The sequence below is a fragment of the Macaca thibetana genome, chromosome 9, assembly GCF_024542745.1.
Source record: "Macaca thibetana thibetana isolate TM-01 chromosome 9, ASM2454274v1, whole genome shotgun sequence".
Taxonomy (NCBI): domain Eukaryota; kingdom Metazoa; phylum Chordata; class Mammalia; order Primates; family Cercopithecidae; genus Macaca; species Macaca thibetana.
In genome coordinates, this window is record NC_065586.1 from 61260480 (window position 1) to 61286177 (window position 25698).

General features: G+C 41.2%; 2 protein-coding genes, 1 non-coding gene and 1 pseudogene across 4 annotated transcripts in view; 2 read left to right on the top strand and 2 right to left on the bottom strand.

Moving 5' to 3' along the window:
• The window catches only part of ASCC1 (activating signal cointegrator 1 complex subunit 1), an 885589-nt gene that overhangs the window by 787915 nt on the left and 71976 nt on the right, over nucleotides 1–25698 (top strand). For both annotated transcript variants that reach the window (XM_050803664.1, XM_050803663.1), the window contains one exon: nucleotides 3912–4090. In XM_050803664.1, the coding sequence (XP_050659621.1) occupies nucleotides 3912–4090 (179 nt within the window). The remainder of the gene's footprint in view (nucleotides 1–3911; nucleotides 4091–25698) is intronic.
• PSAP (prosaposin) overlaps nucleotides 1–25698 on the top strand; it is a 517400-nt gene that overhangs the window by 141629 nt on the left and 350073 nt on the right. The window lies entirely within an intron of this gene.
• Nucleotides 9866–10521, bottom strand: LOC126962968 (60S ribosomal protein L15-like; annotated as a pseudogene).
• LOC126963481 (small nucleolar RNA SNORA36 family) lies at nucleotides 20159–20292 on the bottom strand. The gene has a single exon (XR_007729111.1). It is a non-coding gene; the product is annotated as a small nucleolar RNA SNORA36 family (small nucleolar RNA).

Genomic DNA, 25698 nt, shown 5'->3' on the forward strand with positions numbered 1-25698 from the left:
GCCTCCCAAAGTGTAGCATGTCGCCCAGGCTAGAGTGCATTGGCTCCATCATAGCTCACTGTAGCCTTGAACTCCTGTCTCAAGCAATACTTTTCCCTCAGCCTTCCAAGTAGCTGGGACTACAGGCACTTGCCACCATGCCCAGCTAATTTTTAATATTTTTTTGTAGAGATGGGGTCTTACTATGTTGCCCAGGCTGGCCTTGAACTCCTGGGCAGAACGATCCTCCTTGGCCTCCCAAAGTGCCGGGATTATAGACATGAGTCACTGCACTCAGCCTCATTTTCCATAATTGTTAATAGACTGTATTGTTTTTGCAGAAAAAATTATAAGTACTCTTTTTCATTTTATGTTACGTAAGAATGATCACCTTGACTGGGGACAGTGGCATATACCTGTTAGGCCAGCACTTTGGGAGACTGAGGTGGGAGGATCGCTTGAGCCCAGGAGGTTGAGGCTGCAGTGAGCTGTGTTCATGCCACCACACTCCAGCCTGGGTGACAGAGCGAGACCTTGTCATACACACACACACACACAAAAAAAAACAATCACCTTGACAGCAGATAAATAGCAATTGACTTTACAGCAGTGCTGTCCAAAAGAACTTTCTGTGATAGTGAGGATGTTCTATATCCATGCTGTCTAGCACAGGAGCTGTATATGTCAGGTACTGGTCACATGTGACTTTGAGTATTTGGAATATTGCTAGTGTGACAGGAACTGAATTTTTACTTTTACTGAATTCTGATTAACTAGCTGCATGTGGGCTCCCATATTGACCAGTGCAGTGACAGTTTTCTCTAGCTCCTTGGTAATGTTAGCAAACTCGAGCATTAGAACTTTTAACATCATTTGGAAGGACTTTTGTTAAAGCAAATGTTCAGTTTATTAGAATTATAAGTGCAAAAGTTTATTTTCCTTAAGTTGTAACGTTCGAGTTACAAATACCAAAGTCATTTTATAATTGCATTAAACCTTACTTCATCTATTTATTTTTATTTTTATTTTTTGAGACGTAGTTTCGCTCTTGTTGCCCAGGCTGGAGTGCATTGGCACGATCTCGGCTCAGCACAATCTTGGCTCACTGCAACCTCTGCCTCCTGGGTTCAAGTGATTCTCCTGCCTCAGCCTACCAAGTAGTTGGGATTACAGGCGTGCGCCATCATGCCTGGCTAATTTTGTATTTTTAGTAGAGATGGGGTTTCTCCATGTTGGTCAGGCTGGTCTTGAACTCCCAATCTCAAGTGATCAGCCAGCTTTGGCCTCCCAGAGTTGCTGGGGTTACAGGCATGAGCCACCACGCCCGGCCCTAATTTTTTCTCATTATAAAATTAGTACATGCTTTCAAAAAAGAGAAAGCTTGCAGAAATTATATATAAGTTATAAATGGAAGTCTCTTATAGTATTAACCCCAAACATAATTGCTATTAACACTTGTTATATGTTCCCTGTTTTTTCTATCTGTGTAGTAAGTTATATAATATTTTTTATTGCAGTAAAATTATAACGTGGTATAAATCTGGAGACCCTAGCCATTTTAATATACTAGAGTCATTCCAGAACTTATCCAGAAAAGGGTAGACAGGCTATAAAGATTCCATTTCAACTTAGAAAGCACAAATGTTGCAGTGTGGAAAACGAATGTGTCAGGCTGGGCTTGGTGGCTCATGCCTGTAATCCTAAAACTTTGGGAGGCCTAGGTGGGAGGATCACTTGAGCCCAGGTGTTCAAGGTCAGCGTGGGCAACATGGCAAAACCCCATCTCTACAAAAAAATACAAAAATTGGCTGGGTGTGGTGGCATGTGCTTGTAGTCCCAGCTACCTGGGAGGCTGAGGTGGGAGGATCTTTTGATATGGGAAAGTCGAGGCTGCTGTGAGCCATGATCACACAATGCACTCCAGACTGGGTGACAGAGCGAGACTCTGTCTCAAAAAAAAAGAAAAAACAAAGAAGAGAAAATAAAAACTAGGCAGGCGTGGTGGCTCACGCCTGTAATCCCAGCACTTTGGGAAGCCGAGGTGGGCAGATCATGAGGTCAGGAGATCGAGACCATCCTGGCCAACATGGTGAAACCCAGCCTCTACTAAAAATACAAAAATTAGCAAGGCATGGTGGCTTGCACCTGTAATCCCAGCTACTCAGGAGGCTGAGACAGGAGAATCGCTTGAACCTGGGAGGCGGAGGTTGCAATGAGCTGAGACTGTGCTACTGTACTCCAGCCTGGGTGACAGAGTGAGACTGTCTCAAAAAAAAAAATTAGCCAGGCGTGGTGGCACACACCTGTAATCCCAGCCACTCAGAAGGCTGAGGCAGGAGAATTACTTGAACCTGGGAGATGGAGGTTGCAGTGAGCCGGTATCGTGCCACTGCACTCCAACCTGGGCGATAGAGCAAGACTCCGTCTCAAAAAATAAAAATAAAAATACAAAGTTGGGTTTGGTGGCTCATGCCTATAATCCTAGCATTTTAGGAGGCCGAGGCGGGCAGATCACGAGGTCAAGATTTCGAGACCAGCATGGCCAACATGATGAAACCCTGTCTCTACTGAGAATATAAAAATTAGCCAGGCGGTGGTGGCGCATGCCTGTAATCCCAGCTACTTGGGAGGCTGAGGCAGGAGAATCGCTTGAACCTGGGAGGCGGAGGTTGTAATAAGCCGAGATCGCGCTACTGCACTCCAGCCTGGGCGACAGAGCAAGACTCTGTCTCGAAAATAAAATAAAATAAATAAACTAGCTTATTGATTTTGTGCAGAAGTAAAGTATATAGAAAAACCAAATTTATTGGTTAGAGTAAATTGAGTTGTGATGTGAAGTCAAGTCTGCAGTTGCAGTGGTGTGATATTTGCTGTCATTTATCCATTTCTTTTGTGTCTCTTAAATTAGAGAAATCAGAGAAGGAAATGATCTAGTAGGTTTTAATCCTCTAGACAAGGATCTGGTCTTGTCTGTTTTGAAATCTCAGGCAATGGAACATCAGAAGCTTTTTTTGTTGTTGTTGTTGTAGTGACAGAGTTTCAGTAAATTGCCTAGGCTGTCTGGAACTCCTGGCCTCAGGCAATCCTCCTGCTCTGGCCTTTGCCCCAAAGTGCTGAGATTACAGGCGTGAGCATGCCTTGCCTTCTTTCTCTCTTTTCTTTCTTTCCTTCCTTCCCTTCCTTCCCTTCCTTCCTTTTCTTTCCTTTCTTTTCCTTCCTCCTTTCCTTTCCTTTTTCTTTCCTTTTTCTTTCTCTGTTTTTACTTATTTTGGGTATCCCTAAGGGTAGAATTTCTGGATTATATGGTAAGTCTATGTTCAACTTTTTTTTTTTTTGATACAATCTAGCTCTGTTGCCCATGCTGGAGTGCAGGGGTTCGATCTCATTTCACTGCAACCTCCACCTCGCCGGTTCAAGCCATTCTTGTTCCTCAGCCTCCCAAGTAGCTGGGATTACAGACATGTGCCACCATGCTCAGCTGATCTTTGTATTTTTAGTAGAGACGAGGTTTTGCCTTATTGGCCAGGCTGGTCTTGAACTCCTGACCTCAAGTGATCTGCCCACCTCAGCCTCCCAAAGTGCTGGGATTACAGGCGTGAGCCACCGCACCCAGCTGTGTTCAACTTTTTAAGGAATTACCAAACTTTTTCAGTGACTACACCATTTTACATTCCTGTCAGCAAGAGTTTGCTTTGTAGTATTTGAATTCATTTTTCTACTTTATATGCTGTCTTAAGGGTATTCTATTTTTAAGCCTCATTCTGCTTACATTGAATTAATTAGCAGTTTTCTTTGTTATTGTCCCCTGTTTAGATTCATATATGCATTCAGAACTGCTTTAGCTTCTCAGAAATGACAGTATCAAGAGGTCCCATATTTTATAAGCATTTGGGGGTCCTTGAGCATGTTTACCCTTTGTTCTTTGTTTACAGTAATCACTGGCCAGCATCGAAATGGTGTAATTTCAGCCCGAACACGGATTGATGTTCTTTTGGACACTTTTAGAAGAAAGCAGCCCTTCACTCACTTCCTTGCCTTTTTCCTCAATGAAGTTGAGGTTCAGGAAGGATTCCTGAGATTCCAGGAGGAAGTACTGGCGAAGTGCTCCATGGTAAGCACAAACAAAACAAGAAGGTTAAAAAAAAAAAGTTAAATATAAAAAGAATACAAAAATGGTTCATAAATCAAACAGTAGGGAGTTATAAACTTCTTCCCCCAACAAAAAAGATAACTATTTCTTATGACTTCGTATAATATTGAACTGAAAAAAAAGTGTATGGACATATCAGCTCATAAGTTTCTGTATATTACAGAAATGTCTTTAAAAAATTTTAGCACAGGCTGGGCGCGGTGGCTCAATCCCAGCACTTTGGGAGGCCGAGATGGGCGGATCACAAGGTCAGGAGATCAAGACCATCCTGGCTAACACGGTGAAACCGCGTCTCTACTAAAAAATAATACAAAAAACTAGCCGGGCGAGGTGGCGGGCACCTGTAGTCCCAGCTACTCGGGAGGCTGAGGCCGGAGAATGGCGTAAACCCGGGAGGCGGAGCTTGCAGTGAGCTGAGATCCAGCACCGCACTCCAGCCTGGGCGACAGAGCGAGACTCCGTCTTAAAAAAAAAAAAAAAAAAAAAAATTTTAGCACATATCAGGCTGGGTGCGGTGGCTCACATCTGTAATCCCAGCACTTTGGGAGGCTGAGGTAGGCAGATCACTTGAGGTCAGGAGTTCGAGACCAACCTGGCCTACATGGTGAAACCCCGTCTCTACTAAAAATACAAAAAAAATTAGCTGGGCCTGGTGGTGCGTGCCTGTAATCCCAGCTACTTGGGAGGCTGAGGCAGGAGAATTGCTTGAACCTGGGAGATGGAGGTTGCAGTGAGCCAAGATTGTGTCACTGCACTCTAGCCTGGGAGACAGAGTGAGATGGCATCTCAAAAAAAAAAAAAAAAAAAAAAAAAAAAAAAATTTAAGACACAGAATGCTCATCCTAATAGACACACTATTCTGCATCTTTTGGGTGGTAATGTTAATGAGATGCCATTATCTGTAGATCTTCTGCCTTTGGGCAGTCATGGCTCATTTGAGATTAGTAACTAAAAGACAAATTTGCATATAGAATTGCCATACTTAGATAACAGTGAAATGCTTGTGACCAGGATAATAGCAGATAATCCAGATTAGAAAACAAGTTTTAAACTCATTTTGGATATCAGTTAGTTGATTTTAAAAAATGTATATTGATTCAAAAAAATGTATGAAAGCAATATATGTTTATTATGGAAAATTTAGAAAATACAGAAAAGATTAATAAAAAATCATCCATAATTCCACTACTGAGAGATGCTGTGACATCATTACTATATGTGTGTGTGTATCAATGTGTCTGTACACTCACATACTTTTTTTTTTTTTTTTTTTGGAGGCAGTGTTTCATTCTTGTTTCCCAGGCTGGAGTGCAATGACTCATCTCAGCTCACCGCAGCCTCTGGCTCCCAGGTTCAAGGAATTCTCCTGCCTCAGCCTCCTGAGTAGCTGGTATTATAGGCATGCGCCACCAAGCCTGGCTAATTTTGTATTTTTAGTAGAGATGGGGTTTCTTCACGTTGGTCAGGCTGGTCTCGAACTCCTGACTTCAGGTGATCTGCCCTCCTTGGCCTCCCAAAGTGCTGGGATTACAGGCGTGAGCCACTATGCCTGGCCCACTCACATACATTTTAAAAATAAAATTTAGACTGGGCATGGTGACTCATATCCTAGCTACTCAGCAGGCTGAGGCAGGAGAATCACTTGAACCAGGGAGGCAGAGGTTGCAGTGAGCCGAGATAGCGCCATTGCCCTCCAGCCTGGGCAACAAGAATGAAACTCATCTCAAAAACAAAAAACAAACAAAAAACACACACAAAAAATCTGATTTCATTAACTGTTTGGGTGACTTGGTTTTGTAATGGCTACTTACTGTTCTATTATATGGATATATAATTATTTAACTTTTTAAATTTGTATTTTGTTATGTGTATGCTGAATACATTTTTCTGCATTAGTGGGTTATTTTACTTAAATTCCTGGAAGTGAAAAAACAGTTTATGTGTATGTGTATGAATTTTTCGATAATGTATAGACATCCAGATTACCTTCAGGAAATCTTATAGCACTTTATGCTCCAAACTAGAGTTTTCTTTAGGTTTCCTTTCCCACTTTTGTCAATACTGGATGTTATCATTCTTTTAAAGTTTTGTTTTTTTTTTTTTTTTGGTATTTCAGTTGACAAAAAATACTGTCTCATTGCTTTACTGTTTATTCAATTATTTGTGAGATAAAGCGTTTTCCTTTACTTAACTCTGTTTATTCATGTCTTGACCCATTTTTCTCTGGGAGTGTTCTTTTTAAAAATTTATTTGTAGGAGCATCATATATATTAAGAAGATCAGGCTGGGCGCAGTGGCTTACGCCTGTAATCCCAGCACTTTGGGAGGCCGAGGTGGGAGGATCACGAGGTCAGGAGATAGAAACCATCCTGGCCAACATGTTGAAACCCCGTCTCTAAATCAAGACCATCCTGGCTAACATGGTGAAACCCCGTCTCTACTAAAAAAAAAAATAAAGAAAAATCAGCTGGGCATGGTGGTGGGTGCCTGTGGTTCCAGCTACTTGGGAGGCTGAGGCAGGAGAATGACCTGAACCCGGGAGGCAGAGCTTGCAGTGAGCAGAGATCATCCCACTGCACTCCAGCCTGGGTGACAGTATGAGACTCCGTCTCAAAAAAAAAAAAAAAGATCAGTATTATTTCATAATTTACATTTAGCTTTTTAGTTCATTTAGAATATGTTTTGATATACAGTAAGAGATAAGACTAACTTTTTAAACACCTATTTTACCAGTTATCCTCTGAAGAATTAAATTTTTTCAATTTTATCTCCAAAGTTATTATAATTAAAATGGACTTTTTTGGGGTATACATGTCTATGAATTCTTTTTTCTTTTTATTTTTAAATTTTTAAATTTTTTTTTATTTTTTGAGACAGAGTCTCGCGCTGTCGCCCAGGCTGGATGGAGTGCAGTGGCCGGATCTCAGCTCACTGCAAGCTCCGCCTCCTGGGTTTACGCCATTCTCCTGCCTTAGCCTCCCGAGTAGCTGGGACTACAGACGCCCGCCACCTCGCTCAGCTAGTTTTTTGTATTTTTTAGTAGAGACGGGGTTTCACCGTGTTAGCCAGGATGGTCTTGATCTCCTGACCTCGTGATCCACCCGTCTCGGCCTCCCAAAGTGCTGGGATTACAGGCTTGAGCCACCGCGCCCGGCCCATGTCTATGAATTCTAAAACATGTTTAGATTTCTGTAACTACCACCACAATTAGGATACAGAACAATTCCACCCCCAAAACTCCCTCATACTCTCCCTTTATAGTCACCTCTTTCTCACCCACAACCCCGGCAATCACTAATCTCTTCTTCACTGTAGTTTTGTCGTGTGTATGTGTGTGTTTGTGTTTATGTGTGTTTTGTTTATTATTTGTAGTTTTATCTTTTTGAGAGTGTCATATAGATGGATTCATATAGTGGGTAACTGGCTTCTTTCACTCAGCATAGTGCTTTTGAGATTCATCCAAGTTGTGTGTATCTCAGGAGTTTGTTCATTTACTATTTCTGGGTAATATTTTACTTTATGGGTGTGCTAAAGTTTGCTTATCCATTCACTCATTGGAGGACACTTGGGTTTTTGCAGTTTTTGGCAATTATGATTAGAACTGCTGTAAACATTTGTGTACGGGTTTTTGTGTGAACATAAGTTTTCATTTCTTTACAGTAAAATACCCAGGAATTGGGTTGCTGTGATGTATGCTAGGTGTTTATTTAACTTTACGAAACACTGCCAAACCATTTTTCAGAATGCATGTACTGTTTTGCATTCCCAACAGCAGTTTATGAGAATTCCAGTTGTTCTCCATCCTCACTAGCATTTGATATTATCACTATTTGTTATTTTAGCTATTTTAATAGCTGTATAGTGACATCTTATTGTGGTTTTAATTTACATTTCTTTAATGGCTAATGGTGTTGAATTAGTTCATGTGCTTTTTTGCCATCCTTTTATTATCTTTGGTGAGGTGTCTGTTCATGTCTTTTGCCTGTCTTACAATTGGGTTGTTTGGCGGGGTGCAGTGTCCCATGCCTGTAATCCCAGCACTTTGGGAGATGGAGGTGGGTGGATCACTTTAGGCCAGGAGTTTGAGACGAGCCTTGCCAACAGGGCGAAATCCCATCTCTACTAAAAATACAAAAATTAGCCAGGCACGGTGGCGTACATCTGTAATCCCAACTACTCAGGAGGCTGAGGCACGAGAATCACTTGAACCCAGGAGATGGAGGTTGCAGTGAGCCAAGATGGTGCCACTGCACTCCAGCCTGGGTGACAGAGTGAGACTGTCTCAACAAACAACAACAATTGGGTTTTTTTCTTTTCTTTTCTTTTCTTTCCTTTTCTTTTCTTTTTTTTTTTTTTGAGATGGAGTCTCGCCCTTTTGCCCAGGCTGGAGTTCTATGGCCCGATCTTGGCTCACTGCAACCTCTGCCTCCCGGGTTCAGGCGATTCTCCCAGCACAGCCTCCCGAGTAGCTGGGATTACAGGCACGTGTCACCATGCCCGGCTAATTTTTTGTATCTTTAGTAGAGACAGGGTTTCACCGTATTGGCCAGGCTGGTCTTGAACTCCTGACCTCGTGATCCACCTGCCTCAGCCTCCCAAAGTGCTGGGATTACAGGCGTGAACTACCACGCCCAGCCGGATTGTTTTCTTAATCATTGAGTTTTTAGGGTTGTTTATATATATATTGTTGATACAAGTCCTTTCGAGTATATGTGATTTGCAGATATTTTCTCCTAATCTGTAGCTTGTCTTTTCATTCTCTTATTTGTGTCTTTTGTAGAGCAAAAGTTTTAAATTTTGATAAAGACTAGTTTATTGATTTTTTTTTTGTATGGATTGTACTCTTGATGTTATGCCTAAAAAATCTTTTCGGCCGGGCGCGGTGGCTCAAGAATTGCTTGAACCTGGGAGGCGGAGGTTGCAGTGAGCTGAGATGCACTCTAGCTTGGGCAACGAGTGAAACTCTGTCTCAGAAAAAAGAAAATTTTTTTCCTAACCCTCAAATATGAAGGTTTTCTTTAGAATGTTTATAGTTTTGGTTTTTTATATTTAGATCTATGATTCAGTTAATTTTTTTGTACAAGATGCAATATTTAGGTCAAGGTTCATTTTTTTGCGTATATATGTCCATGCTATGCTTTTTTTTCTTTTAAAGAATTTATTTTAAACTTATTATACCACACAGTATGTTTTATACACTGACACAGAACTTCCTAATAAGATAAAGCAAAGACAAAAAAGTTTCTTATTAGAAACAAGATACACCGTCACTTATTGTCTTCAAACATTATTGCACTTTAACTTTTTTTCCCCCCCCGAGACGGTGTCTTGCTCTGTCGCCCAGGCTGGAGTGCAATAGTGTGATCTCGGCTCACTGTAACCTCTGCCTCCCGGGTTCAAGCGATTCTCCTGCCTCAGCCTCCTGAGTAGCTGGGACTACAGGTGCCTGCCACCACGCCCAGCTAATTTTTATATTTTAAATAGAGACAGGGTTTCACCATGTTGGCCAGGATGGTCTGGATCTCTTGACCTCATGATCCGCCTGCCTCGGCCTCCCAAAGTGCCAGGATTACAGGCGTGAGCCACCGCGCCCAGCCTGCACTTTAACTTTCTTAATTTGACAAAGCATTCATGAAATAATCTGCAGACTAGCTTTAACAGACAAATAACACTTGTAAGCAGACATGACTATCCTAAATTGTTTATTAGGTATGAATTTTACAAACTTTACTTACATTAGTGGTAACAGTGGAGCTGGAAAGTATTGTGCCTTCTCCAGGCTGCCCAGCGAGAACCACCAATAGTGTGGTGGAACTTATGGCCCTTTCCAAGGCCACGGCTCTTTCAGCCTGCATCTCCTTGTGCTTGTGGACTGGTTTGGTGATCCACTGGGTGTCAGGATTTCTTCTGATAGCTTTATGGAATGGATCAATGAGGATAACCTCAAAAAATTTGTATGTGGAATCTTAACCAATCCAGTAAGAATTCAGGACTCTCAGAGCCCCACAGTGGCATCCAGCTCATTCCTCTGCAAGAGACTGAAGGCTTCAGGCAAACTTTAGCTGGTTAACACCACGATGGACAGGCTTGCTGTAAGTTGCACCATTAGGAACTAGGTGTTATCGGCCACCACAGCGAACACGAATCCTATATATAATGTAACCTTGCTTGGTCTTGTAGCCCAATTGGCGCACTTTTATCAGGCCGGGTGGGGAGCCCTGTGGAGGGCAGAGAGCTGGCGGTACTGCCAGCAGCAGACCCTCAGAAGAAAGCACATGACATCAGATTGCTTCTTTCTCCATAGCTCCTGGATATACTTGTATGCACTCATCTTGGCTTCCCTGATGGTTGCTGCCAGATGGAAAGGCTGTACTTTCTTAATCTTGTAGTGAAGACAGAAATAAAAGCATTTGGAATAAAATAGAACAATGGTTAATATCTTTGGTTCTTTTTTTTTTTTTTCAGATGGAGTTTTGCTCTTGTTGCCCAGGCTGGAATGCAGTGGTGCGATCTCGGCTTACCACAACCTCTGCCTCCTGGGTTCAAGTGATTTTCCTGCCTCAGCCTCCTGACTAGCTGGGATTACAGGCATGCACCACCACGCCTGGCTAATTTTGTATTTATTTTAGTAGAGACAGAGTTTCTCCATATTGGTCAGGCTGGTCTCAAACTCCTGACCTCAGGTGATCCACCTGCCTCGGCCTCCCAAAGTGCTAGGATTACAGGCATGAGCCACCTTGCCTGACCAATATCTTTGGTTCTTGAGACAGATGGACTTAGTTCTGATTTTGAGTTCTTCAGTCTGTGTGAACTTGGACAAATGAACTTCTCCAAATCTTTATAGCCTACTTGGGAGGGTTGTAGGAAGGATCAAATGAGATGACTGGCTGGACAAGGTAGCTTCGGCCTTCTAAACTCAGCACTTTGGGAGGCCGAGGCTGGAGGATTGCTTGAGCCTAGGAGTTCAAGACTGCCCTGGGCCATTTAGGCAGCCTCTGTCTCTATAGCAAATAAAAAATTAGCTCGGAGTGGTGGCACATATCTGTAGTTTTAACTACTCAGGAGGCTGAGGTGGGAGAATGCTTGAGCCCAGGAAGTCAAGCCTGTAGTGAGCCATGATTGTGCCACTGCACACCAGCCTGGGTGACAGAGTGAGACCCTGTCTCAAAATAAATGTATGAGATGACATAAAGAACTCAGCATGGTACTTGATGCATAATAAGCGTTTAATAAATGGCAACTGCTACTCCTGCTATACTTTACTGCCAGTTAAAGTTGTTAGTATTATTTGGAGGGTAAAGAGTAGATAAAGGGTAGCTTTGAAAGTTGTGGCAAAGTGAAAATGTTTTGGGTGAAAACTTTTACAATATTCTTTTTTCTTTCTTTTCTTCCTTACTTCCCCTTTCCCTTTCCCTTTCTCCTTTTCCTTTCCTTTTTTCTATCAGGTCCATATTGCTAATGGTAGTCTTAGGTGTTAGAATACAGTGAGACATGGACATGCAGTGTTAGAAGTATTAAAAACCAGGTCGGGCACGGTGGCTTATGCCTGTAATTCCAGCACTTTGGGAGGCCGAGGCGGGTGGATCACTTGAGGTCAGGAGTTCAAGACCAGCCTGGCCAACATGGTGAAACCCCGTCTCTACTAAAAATACAAAAATTAGCTGGGCGTGGTGGTATGCACCTGTAATCCCAGCTACTTGGGAGGCTGAGGCAGGAGAATCGCTTGAACCCAGAAGGTAGAGGCTGCAGGGAGCCGAGATCATGCCACTGCACTCCAGCCTAAGTGACAGAGTGAGACTGTCTCAAAAAAAAAGAGAAGTGTTAGAAACCAAGTGCTTTTGTGGGGTAGGGGATGAGAATTAGTAAAATTGCTTATTTGTGAAGAGGCCTATGAAGGTGAATAGATTCAGATTGGGCAAATACAAGAGATGGCCTGAGCTTAGTGTAGAATTGTAAAACCAATTTTTTTCTTTTTTTTTTTGAGACAGACTCTCGCTCTGTCGCCCAGGCTGAAGTGCAGTGGTGTAATCTCGGCTCACTGTAAGCTCTGCCTCCTGGGTTCAAGCAATTCTCCTGCCTCAGCCTCTCCAGTAGCTGGGACTACAGATGGCCACCACCTGTAACTGTAAAAAGTCAGTGTCAATAAGTTTAATCATTCACACCTGGTTGATTTTTGTATTTGTAAAACCAGTTTTAATGACTAACTTTGCATTTATGTGCTTAAATAAGGCCATATCTATAAGGAAAATACATATATGTGAATGTTAATATCAGTGAGCCATCAGAAAATCATTTTTCCCTTTAACATTTCGTAACAAGATGGCTTCATTCTCAGTGGGAATGGAGAGTGGGGTAGGAGATCAGAAACGCTGAGGTTTCAGTATAGTCCAGTACTGTTTTGGGGAGTGAGGGCTGGTAAGTTTTGAAATTATTTAACTGGTAAATGCGAACTAGTTGAAGCTCAGTCATTGATATATTCTTTGTAATGATACAAATACCAGGTATGAGACAAGCAGATGTGTAATAAGTTAGTCTTTTTTTTTTTTTTTTCTGGGTACGTGCATGCACATCTGCTTTCTTGGATTTCTTTTTTGGCTGCTGATATGGCTGACAGGGAACAAACATTGGAATTACTGCTTTAATTTGGCCAGAATGAGCTTGTTTGCTGTGAACATCATGCTGGCCTTAATCAGTCCAAAGGACTTCCTTCCTGCTTTCAGGGAGACTGCATATTAACATAATCTCTTTTCTGTCTTCAAATCAGGCCCTGATAACAGCTGGAAATAAGCACAGCATTAAAGAGGAAATCAGTAAAGGACCATTATCTAGATTATATGGAAGAGATTTTTAGTAAGTTTCATTCTGATGTTAGAATGACACGAAGATGGCTATGAAAGCCTGTAAGCACTTTCCAATAGTACTCTGCATTTATGACTCAATTTATGTGAGTTCTCTTCTACAAGGTTTGAAGAGCAAATACCTGTTCACAGAGATAGCAGTTGTTTTCTGAGAGACTGTGGGGTTTTCAGTTCTTTTGGCTCCTCTGAAACTCATTTGACATCTCTGAGAGTTTCCTCATCTTTAAAGTAGGGATGATCTCAACATTCCCTTGCTTAATAGCATAAGAAAAAGATAGCATCTCTTGGTACAAAATCTCTTGGTTCATAAATTTTTTGAATATACATGTATATTTGTAATATATGTTTATTCTCCAGGTGCAGTGGTGGGCACCCCAGCTACTCAGGAGGCTGAGGCAGGAGGAGAGCTTGAGCCCAGGAGTTCAGCCTGGGCAATGTAGTAAGACCATGTCTCTACAAAAAAAAAAAAAAAATTATATTCTTTTATATTATATTACTTTTTAAATTAATACTTATATTTCAGGTCCATACATAGAAGCTAACTCCCATTTTTAATTGCTGTGAAGTATTCTGTGAATGTACCTTAGTTTATTTAATCAATCCTCTATTGATGGAACATTGGAGGAAATTATTTTTATTAAATAACACTGCAGTGAACATCTGTACATGCATCTTTTTGTCTTTGACTCCTGGTTTCTTTGGGATAAATTCTAAGAGGTAGAATGACATGGGTTAAGGGAATGCAAACTTTAAATTTTTTCATAGTTTTTTCCATTCTGTTTTAAAAGTCAGTTTTAATGAGTTATACTTTATATACAACATTATAATGCACTCGTTTTAAGAATATGACTTGATGAGTTTTGATAAAGGTATACACCAGTGTAACAACCATCACAAACAAGATACTGAATGTTTGTATCACCCTCAAATATTTCTTTCCTCTGCAGTTGATGCCCTCTCCCTCCTCTCTCACCTCCTACCATTGATTCCAGGCAACCACTAATCTATTTTGTGTTGCTATTAGGTTTCCCTTTTCTAGAACTTTATATGAATGGAATTATATGATATGTAGTCTTTTGTGTGACTTTGTTTTTGGTTCAACATTAATATTTTTGGGAGTCATTCATGTTGTGTGTTATGGGAGTTTGCTGCTTTTTATTGTTGAGTGGTATTTCTTTGCATGAATGTACCACTTTATTCATTCAACCCTGATAGATGTTTGGGTGGTTTATAGCTGGAGATTTCTTTATCTGTTCAACCCTGATAGATGTTTGGATGGTTTCTAGTCTTTGGCCATTATAAATTTGTGCGGAAATCTTTGTGTTCAGTATATGTTTTTATACCTCTTGGGTAAATACTCAGTAGTGTAATTGTTGGATCATGTGTATGTTTAGTTTTATAGGAAACTGTCAGATCTTTTCCCAAGGTGGTTGTGCCTCTTTTATACTGCTACAAATAATGTATGAGAGTTTAGGTTGCTCCACATTCTTACCAACACTTAGTAGTGTCTATCTTTTTTTAATTTAACCCTGTCTAGTGGGCATCTCATCATGGTAGCTCATTGTGGTTTTTATATACATGGCTGATGCTGCGAAGCATCTTTTCATGTGCTCATTGCCTATTTGTATATCTGCCTTTGTGAAGTACCTGTTCAAATATTTTGTCCATTTTTGTTGTTGTTAATGGTATTTTAGCTTTTTCTCTTTATGGTGAAATATACATAACATAAAGTTTACCATTTTAACCTTTTTTAAAAAAGTGCATGATATTGTTTATTTAACTTTTTTTTTGTTTCTTACTATTGTGTTATAATTTTTTCTTTTTTTTTTGAGGCAGAGTCTTGCTCTGTCGCCCAGGCTGAAGTGCAGTGATCTTGGCTCACTGCAAGCTCTCTATCAATACTGATTTTCTATCTACTTGTTCTTTTAATTATTGAGAGATGAGTGTTGAAATCTCCACCTATAACTGTGGATTCATCTATTTCTCTTTTCATTTCTATCAGTTTTTTCCACACTTTCTTAATAAGATCCTTTTATAATTATAAAATGTTTTCTATTCCTGATAATATTCCTTGTTCTGGTCTACTTTTTTGATGTTAATATAGCCATTCCAACTTTCTTTTCTTTCTTTTTTTTTTTTTTTGAGACGAAGTCTCACTCTGTTGCCCAGGCTGAGTGCAGTGGCGCGATCTCGGCTCACTGCAAGCTCTGCCTCCCAGGTTCACACCATTCTTCTGCCTCAGCCTCCTGAGTAGCTGGGACTATAGGCACCCACCACCACGCCCGGCTAATTTTTTTTATTATTTTTAGTAGAGATGGGTTTTCACTGTGTTAGCCAGGATGGTCTCGATCTCCTGACCTCATGATCTGCCCGCCTTGGCCTCCCAAAGTGCTGAGATTACAGGTATGAGCCACTGTGCCCGGCCTCTAACTTTGTTTTGATTAATGTTTGTACTATATATGTATTTATTTCCTTTTACTTTTAACATATTTGTGTCTTTATATTCAAAACAGGTTTCTTTTTAGACAGCATATAGTTAGGTATTGTTTCTTATTTTCAAATTGCAGTCTGACATCTCTACCTTTTAACTGGAGTAGATAGAACATTTACATTTAATGTAATTTTAGCTATGGGTGGATTAAATCTACCATCTTAGTCTTTGTTTCTCTTTGTCTCTTCTTTATTTATATTTTTGGTCTTCTTTGTTCTTTTGTTGTTTGTTTCTGTTTGACTCTTCTTTGTACCCCCCCCCTTTTTTTGGATTGAGGGTTTATTTATTTATTTATTTTTTTGAGACTGAGTCTCGCTCTGTTACCCAGGCTGGAGTGCAGTGGTGCAGGCTTGGCTCACTGCAACCTCCACCTCCTGGGTTCAGGTGATTCCCCTGTCTCAGCCTCCTCCTGGGTAGCTGGTACTACAGGTGCATGCTACCACACCTGGCTCATTTTTGTATTTTTAGTAGAAATGGGGTTTCACCATGTTGGCCAGGCTGGTCTCCAACTCCTGACCTCAGGTGATCCGCCCTCCTTGGCCTCCTAGAGTGCTGGGATTATAGGTGTGAGCCACCATGCCCAGCCTAAGATTTCTTGTAGTTCAGGTCTGCTGGAAATAATTTCTGTCAGCTTTTATTTGTTTGAAAAATTTTTAATTCACCTTTTTTGGAAGATTTTTACTAGTTATAGAATTCTAAGTAGTTTATTCTTCTAGGGCTGTGAACATATAATTCCACTGTCTTCTGGCATTTATTGTTTATTTTATTTTTTATTAAAAAACTTTTTTTTTTTGAGACATGGTCTCACTCAGATACCCAGGCTGGAGTGCAGTGGTGCAGTCTTGGCTAACTGCAACCTCCACCTCCTGGACTCAATCTTTCTGCCTCAGCCTCCCAAGTAGCTGATACTATAAGTGTGTACCACCATGCCCAGCTAATTTTTGTAATTTTTGTAGAGATGGGGTTTTGCTGTGTTGCCCAGGCTGGTCTCAAACTTCTGGGCTCAAGCAATCCAACTGTTTCAGCCTCCCAAAGTTCTGGGATGACAGGTAAAGAGAGCATTGTTTTTTTTTTTTTTGAGATGGAGTCTTGTTCTTTCGCCAGGCTGGAGTGCAATGGCGAGATCTCAGCTTACTGCAACCTCTGCCTCCCAGATTCAAGTGATTCTCCTGCCTCAGCCTCCCAAGTAGCTGGGACTACAGGCACATGTCACCATGTCCAGCTAATTTTTGTATTTTTAGTAGAGATGGGGTTTCACCACATTGGCCAGGGTGGTCTCGGTCTTTTGACCTTGTGATCTGCCCACCTCGGCCTCACGAAGTGCTGGGATTACAGGCGTGAGCCACCGCGCCCGGCCAGGAGAGCGTTCTTTTCTTTTCTTTTTTTTTTTAGACAGGGTCTCATGTTGTCATCCAGGCTGGAGTTCAGTGGCACTATCTTGGCTCACTGAAACTTCTACCTCCCAGGCTCAGGCGATCCTCCTGCCTCAGCCGATCCTCCCACCTTAGTCTCTTGAGTAGCTGGGACTACAGGCGTGTGCCACCATTCCCAACTAATCTTTTGTATTTTTGATAGAGATGGGATTTCACTATATTGTCCAGGCTGGTCTCGAACTCCTGAGCTCAAGTGATGCACCCATCTTGGCCTCCCAAAGTGCTGGGATTATAGGTGTGAGCCACCGGCCCCAAGAGCATTCTTTATTTTGTGTTTTTCTTATATTTCCTCTTGTTTAGCTTTAAGTTACACTTTCTCAGTCAGAGTACTGTATAGGTAATGTTATGTCCTCAGGCTGTCACATCTAGGGGCATGTAATCTGTGTCTGCATTACATAGGTGATGTTACATTTGAATCAACGTGCTACTCAGTTTCTCCTAAGTGTAATGACTGTATTTTATTTTTGTCTTGCAACTAATAAGCAATCTGCAGGGAGATACTTCAAAAGATCGTTCAAATATCCTGTTCCTCATTAACATGTCTCCCTGGGTTCTGTATCCATTGATGATTCTTGCCTGATCCAATCTTTTACCATGATGGTTGCAAAATGATCATTTTCCAACTCTAAAGCAGTCTCTCTGCATTTAGTAGTTAGCTTTCTACACCCTACTATAAGGAGGAGACCTACCTTCTCCCCTTACTTCATAATTTATCTATTTATTATTGGTATGGTTTTATGAATTTTTCTTTTTTCAAGGATTTATATAAGTTACTATTGTGCTTAATTATTTTGGTCATTTAAAAAATTATCTCAGATTGTCCCGGGGTCTTCTCAAACCTTTTTTGGGGATATGTCTTCCTTGGGCCTGTGCATGTGCCTTTTTTTTTGTTGTTAAACAAAATATTTAAAGACAGGGTCTCACTCTGTCATCTAGGCTGGAGTGCAGTGGTGCATTCATGGCTCACTGTAGCCTTGAACTCCTGGGCTCAAGTGATCCTCCCAACTCAGCCTCCTGAGTGGCTGGGACTACAGGCGTGGGCTGCCATGCCTAGTTCATAGCATATGCTTTTTTTTTTTTTTTTTTTTTTTTTTAAAGTTCGCCTGTAGAACATCATACACCCGGGCCTGTCGGGGGATGGGGGCTAGGGGAGGGATAGCATTAGGAGAAATACGTAATGTAGATAATGGGTGCAGCAATCCACCATGATATGGATATACCTATGTAACAAACCTGCATGTTCTGTACCCCAGAACTTAAAGTATAATAATAAAAAAAAGACCAGAAAAAAAAACCAAAATAAAATATGAATAAGTATAAAAAAAAATAAAGTTCCCCTGTATATGTAGCTGCTTTAAATGTCCTAATTTCACTGAGTCTTACCTCTAATTCTTCTTGGACCCTTAGGTGGTCTATTGTATTCCTCTGCCAGCAATCCTTTTGCCCCAGGTACTCACGGTATGCACTTTCTCACCCTGCCGTGGTTCCTGCCACTGCTTTCAGTGGCCTCCAGCCTGGTATCCAGACTATGCCACCATTCCCATTAGCCCTCCGAGTGAGGTGAGACAGCAGTCAGTTCCTCAGGCAGCCCCACACAAGCCAGAACATTGAAGCTAGTTCTATTTTTGCTCCATCCTGAGGGAAGAGCTGGAAATTGGATAGCTTCTTCCCATTGATGGGACAAGGTGGGACAGATTGAGTGGGACAAGGATGAATGAAAATGGCACAAAGTTTTCTACCACTTTGAAGTGTGACCTTTTCATGGTTAGGTGTATGTTTGGTTCCTGCAACTTCTTAACTGGTTTTTAGGGTTTTTCTAAAGCTACTTTGGTCTGTATGTTGTTATTTGATGTGTCCATGGGGGAATGAGGGCCTACAACTTCCTAGTCTCCATTCTTGCTGTTTCACTCCAGTTTTGTATAATTTTCAGTCATTATTTCCTCGGATGTCTTTTCTTTCCTTTTTTCTCGTTTCCTTCTGGAACACCGATTACATGTGTATCAGAATACTTGAGGCCGGGCGCAGTGGCTCACACCTGTAATCCCGGCACTTTGGGAGGCTGAGGTGAGTGGATCTCTTGAGGTCAGGAGTTTGAGACCAGGCTGGCCAACATGGTGAAACCCCATCTCTACTAAAAATACAAAAATTAGCTGGGCATGGTGGCACATGTTTATAATCCCAGCTACTCGGGAGGCTGAGGCATGAGAATCGCTTCAACCTGGGAGGTGGAAGTTGCAATGAGCTGAGATGGTGCCACGGCCCTCCAACCTGGGCAACAGAGTGAGACCGTCTCAAAAAAAAAAAAAAAATCACTTGATATTGGTGCACAAGTTACTGAAATTCTGTCCAGATGTTTTTTTCCCTCTGCTTCGGTTTTCCAAAAATAGTTAAATATTCCTTAAGTCTCATGTATCATTCATGAAAAAAAAGAAAAAAAAATTAAATATTCCTTTACTGTTCAAAATTTTTGTTTTTCCAATTTTATAATATTAAAATCTGTTTATCTTCTTTTTTTAAAATTTCAGCTTCTATTTTGTTTTTATTTTATTTCTGAAAAGCAACCATGTATGAAAATAATTCAGTTTCTTTTTATCTTAGCTCATCAGACCTGACTTCCTAAAACTGAATGTAACTTGTCTGTTAGTCCAAGCTCAGTAAGTCTTCAGCCTCATCAGTCCCATCTCTTCTAGGCATCTTTAACTGTTGATGTATTAGACCCAAGCAGGCATTTTTTGTAAGATGAGAGGCAAATAGGCCAGGTGTGGTGGCTCACGCCTGTAATCCCAGCACTTTGGGAGGCCGAGGCAGGTGGATCACAATGTCAAGAGATCGAGACCATTCTGGCCAACATGGTGAAACCCTGTCTCTACTAAAAATACAAAAATTAGCTGGGCATGGTGGTGTGCGCCTGTATTCCCAGCTACTTGGGAAGCTGAGGCAGGAGAATTGCAGAAGAATTGCTTGAACCAGGGAGGTGGAGGTTGCAGTGAGCCAAGATCATGCCACTGCACTCTAGCCTGGTGACAGAGTGAGACTCTGTCTCCAAAAAAAAAAAAGAGAGAGAGAGAGGCAGTTGAACAGAATAATGCTTTTTTTTTTTTTTTTTTTTTTAATATTTTTGTTTATTTATTTATTTTGAGACAGAGTCTTACTCTGTCGCCCAGGCTGGAGTGCAGTGGCCCTATCTCAGCTCACTGCAAGCTCCGCCTCCTGGGTTTATGCCATTCTCCTGCTTCAGCCTCCCGAGTAGCTGGGACTACAGGCGCCCACCACCCAGAATAATGGTTTCTAACTAATCATCTCCTGTAGCCCATTTCAGTGTCCCAAAGTTTAGTTAACAGAATAGGGAAGCTGCCTTGAACTGAACTCAATACTTTGGAATCAGCTTCTATTTTAGATTCAGAGGTACATGTGTAGGTTTGTTACGTGGGTATATTATGTAATGCTGAGGTTTGGGTATGACTGATGCCGTCACCCATGCTGCTTCAGGTTGTATAGTTTCTATAGTTGTGTCTTCACGTTCACTGATTTGTTTTTGAAGTGTCTAATCTTTTGTTAATCCCATTTGATGGAATTACCATTTTTGATTTTTGATTTTTATATATTTTTTGAGACAGGGTCTCATTCTGTTGCTCAGGCTGGCATGCAATGGTGCGATCTTGGCTCACTGCAACCTCTGCCTCCTGGGTTCAGGTGATTCTCCTGCCTCAGCCTCCCGAGTATCTGGGATTACAGGCACATGCCACCACACGTGGCTAATTTTTGTATTTTTAGTAGAGACAGGGTTTCACCATGTTCGTAAGACTGGTCTTGAATTCCTGGCCTCAAGTGATCTACCTGCCTAGCCTTACCAAAGTGCTGAGATTACAGGTGGGATCCACCGTGCCTGGGTAGCTCTTTTATTTTTTATCTCTTGAAGTTCCATTTGGTTCTTTTCTTTTTTTTTTTTTAAGACAGGGTCTCACTCTGTTGCCCAGGCTGGAGTGCAGTGGCACAACCTTGGCTTACTGCAACCTCTGCCCCCCGGGTTCAAGCAATTCTTATGCCTCAGCCTCCTGGGTAGCTGGAATTATAGGCATGTGCTAACATGGCTGGCTAATTTTTGTATTTTTAGTAGAGATGAGGTCTCACCATGTTGACCAGGCTGGTCTCAAGCTCCTGACCTCAAGTGATCCACCTGCCTTGGCCTCCTAAAGTGCTGGGATTATAGGCGTGAGCCACCGCACCCAGCTGGTTTTTTAAAAAATATTTTTCTTTTCTGTCATTAGTATTTTTATGTTTTTTTTTTTTTTTTTTTTTTTAAAGTTGAGTTTCATCACTGGAACATTTGGATTGTTTCCACTTATGGGATATTATGAATAAAGCTGCTATTCATGCATTTTTTTTTTTCCTGCTAGTAATCTATGATATTGTAAATTAGCCTGAGTGTCCCACTGTTTTTATTCACTCAATTGATAATTGAATGATATATAAAATAGCAAATATTTATTGAGCTTTATATTTTGCTAGACAGTGTTCTAAATGCCTCCTATGCTCATTTTGTTTAATCTTCATTCCCTCCCTATGAGGTAGGTATTTATATCTCATTTCACTGATGAAGGAATGGAAGCTTAGAGACAGTAACTTGCCTAAGGTGCCACAGCTAGTGGATGCCACAGTGTTAAGTAGAGCAGTGATACGAAGTTGTGTAGGATCTAGCATCTGCTCTAGTTTATATAATCCAATAGAACAAATAGTTGACAGTTCTGGGGGTCACTGAGGAAAAGTTATTTGAATGGGAAAAAAAAATACCCTGTGAAACAATTGAAGACGTTTTGATGGTTGCTTGCTAATCAGCTGACCAACTGCTAACCAACTATATCAATCTTTCAGCAGGCATTTTCAAGTGAGAACAGCCTTGACTGGAATTCGGTAATAATTTGGACAGTATTTGAGGGTTTAAAAAAGAGCAGCAGGCCAGGCGCAGTGGCTCACAGCTGTAATCCCAGCCCTTTGGGAGGCCAAGGCAGGTGAATCAGTTGAGCCCAAGAGTTTGAGATCATCCTGGGAAGCATGGTGAAAACTTGTCTCTACAAAACATACAAAAATTAGCCAGTCTGGACAACAAAGCAACCTCCTGTCTCGCAGGGGGGGGAAAAAAAAGCAGAGCTTTCCACTTTTGCTTGGGTTATTATTCAAATCATATGCTCTTCCTGAACTGTTCAAAAGAAGTGTCATATGGATCAGATATTATCTAAGGATGTGTTCATTATGATGTCTGCCTTCAGTCCTGGTTCAGGACTTAAGAAGGTGAGACTCTTCATCTTCTAAAAAAAATTGATGTTATTAATGTTTATTTCCTTTTTTGAGAAGGTGAATTTATTTTTCTTTATAACTCATGACAAATACATCACGTGCTTTTGGGATCTCTGATATGAAAGGTTCTGTTGAAATGTCAGGTTATAGTTTACCCTACCTTATGAGTTTTCTATTGCTGTATAAAAAATTACCACAATCTTAGCAGCCTAAAACCACACCCATGTATCATCTCACAGTTCTCTTTTAGTTTCATAGTTCTGCAGGGCAGAGGACCCAGTGGACTGGACTGGGCTCTCTGCTTAGGGTCTCACAAGGCCAAAATCAAGATGTTGACCAGACTGGTATCTCATCTGGAGGCTCTTAGGAAGAATCAACTTCCATGTTCATTCAGGTTGTTGGCAGAATTCAGATCCTTGTGTCTATACATCTGAAAGTGCCATTTCCTTGATACATAGCTGCTCTGGCTTCATCAAATCCTTCTCATGTCAGATCTGACTTCTGCCACCAGCCAAAGACTGCTTTTTAAACAGCTCACGTGTATAGATTAGGCTCATTGGGATAATCTCTCTCTCTTAAAGTCCGCTGTACCATATAACACAATATAATTCATAGGATTGATACATTATTACAGCCACAGGGTCCACCTACAACCTGGATTATACCAGGACAAAAGGTCATTAGGGGTCAGTCTGAGAATTCCATCACAGCTATTAATTTTCATTGTTAAACGTTGTTGTGAAGGTCACATTTTTGGGGCAACAGGCAACTTTTCTACGCTCAGGTCTCATTCTATCCTTCTGATCATCCTTCCTTGAACATAATTCTTTCTTCCTTTGAAACAGTCGGCCTCTTTTTCCTCTTTGTTTGGTAGCAGACTTGTCCTTGACCTCACCCTTTGCTCTTCAAGGAAACTGAATTTACCTTTTAGGATAGCATTCCCTGAAATCACCTTTGTTTGTGTTCGTCTGTTATATAAGAAATATTGTTTGACTGCAGACATTATCACTATCATCCCTGTGCTTCAGTTCCCTAAGCCTGAGTATTTAATGTAGGATTTAGCTGCTCACAGACATTGGCAAGCTATTCTTCATCTGCGTGATCTGCAGATAAGCTACACCTTAGTTTTTCACTCGTTTCTTGCATTAAGATTCAAAGATGTCTCATTGCCTACAAATTCAGGAAGTATATTACAACCCTGTATATCTCTCAATCATTCTTTAGCTAGTAATGCTGCTATAATTCCACTTTATCTCACAGCAGGGTCCAGTAGAAAGCACATCAGTAATGAAAAACAGTAATTCAAAACCATGTGCAGTGGGACATTTGAAGGCTTATAGATCCATCTGAAGCAACAGGGGATTTCTCAGGCTGCCTAGAGAACCTGAATCGGTTATAGCTGCAGAAACTGCATAATTCTGCTCATATTGTAGCGTGAAGGTTTACACTGGGCAGAATGGGTAATGGGTCTGCATCCCCCTAACTCCCTCAGGCAGGGTTTTTTTTTCCGGTTAGTACTAGTGACTGAAGAAGAAAATGTTTATATAAAAGCTTTAGTGTATAATTTAGGATTTTTCATGTATAAGGGGAGTTGCAGGATTTGTAGTTAACTTTTGAACTGATTTAGAATGAAGATGGGATAGTTGTCTTTGGTTTTAAGGAAAATTGTAAAACCCCCTGATTTCTGATGTTCAGTAGGAAAGTAAGAAAAGAAAATATTTAAAAGTTTCATATATTGTCCCATTTTGGGGAAGATACTAGTTTTGAACAGGTTTTTGTGTCTTATTGATTCATGCACTATTTATTAAATGTCTACTTTATACCAGGTATACATAACATATAGGACATATTATGTGCCAACAATGGACTCTGCTGTTAAGGATCCCATACTCTAGGGTGTAGGAAATAGACTTCTTCCAGAAATAGTTGCAGTGTTGTGAGATAAGTGCTACTAGATAAATGCAGTGGGTATCCAGAGGAGAAATTCTGTAGTGGTTGGAGAAGGCTTGATAAAGGAGCTGACAATTGAACATTCTTGAAGGGACAGGAGTTTGTGCTAGGCAGGCAAATGGGGCAGGGAGCATTGCGCAGAGGAAATGTCACTTGTGAGGTATTCAGGGGAGAGTGAGGAATTTGTTAAGGCTGGTACCTAGAAAGAGGTAGAGTTAGGAAGAGGTAGGAGTTAAGAGTGGAAATGACATGGCTCCAAGTTGTGAAAGCTCTTGTGTGGGTTAAGGATTTTGAATGTAATATCCTATAGATAGTAAGAAAATAGTTAAGACTGGGCATAGTAGCTCACACCTGTAATCTTAGCACTTTGGGAGGCTGAGGTGGGAGGATCCCTCGAGTCCAAGAGTGTGAAACCAGCCTGGGCAACATAATGAAACTCCATGTCTACAAACAATAAAAAAATTAGCCAGGCATGGTGGTGTGTACCTGTGATCCCAGCTACTTGGGAGGCTGATTGCTTGAGTGGGAAAAGGATTGCTTGAGTCCAGAGATAGAGGTTACAGTAGCCATGATTATGACACTGCACTCTAGCCTGGGTGACAGAGCGAGATCCTGTCTCCAAAAGAAAGAAAGAAACAAACTAGTTGAGATTTTAAGCAAGGACTGTGATGAACTTAGCACCGTAGGAAAAAAATTGAAGGCAGTGTGGAGGATGCCTTGAGAGGTAAGGAGTTGGGCACCAAGGCAGGTACCAGTTGGGAGGCTATCAATACTGTCTATTGAAAGAACAGGGTTTGTGGCATATTCAGGAGGGGATGTATTCCAAAGATATTACAGAGTTCTGCTCTGAAGTTGGGATAATAATGGTATTTATGTTACAGTGTTGATATGAAGAGTAAATGAGTTAATAAGTTTAAGGTGTTTGGAGCAGAGCATGGCACATAGTGCCGAATAAGTATTATTGTTGTTATAATTGTTCTAATTATTGTGGTACCAAGTAGGACTTGTAATAATCCCATGGGTTACAAAATGGAGGGGAGGGAAGGAGTGGCATTAAGAAGCAGCAGCAGATCTCTCTTACGCTATTAACCCATCAGAAATGTGAGAGGGACTAGGGTCTGTCTTTGGGAATAAATGTAAGTTGAGTAAATGCCTTGCTAACGAGTGCTTTCAAGTAACTATGGAGGAATAGTGAAGCTTTTAGAAGCGCAGGCTGAAGGATTCTTTGTGCTCATCTAAGGTAAGTGGGGTGGTGCATCCGTTAGTGAGGGGAGATGCTCTTCACTCGTCTTTAGTGGGTAAAGATCTTTTTTTTTTTTTTTTTTTTTTTTTTTGAGACGGAGTCTCGCTGTGTCACCCAGGCTGGAGTGCAGTGGCGTGATCTCGGCTCACTGCAAGCTCCGCCTCCCGGGTTTACGCCATTCTCCTGCCTCAGCCTCCGAGTAGCTGGGACTACAGGCGCCCGCCACCACGCCCGGCTAGTTTTTTGTATTTTTAGTAGAGACGGGGTTTCACCATGTTAGCCAGGATGGTCTCGATCTC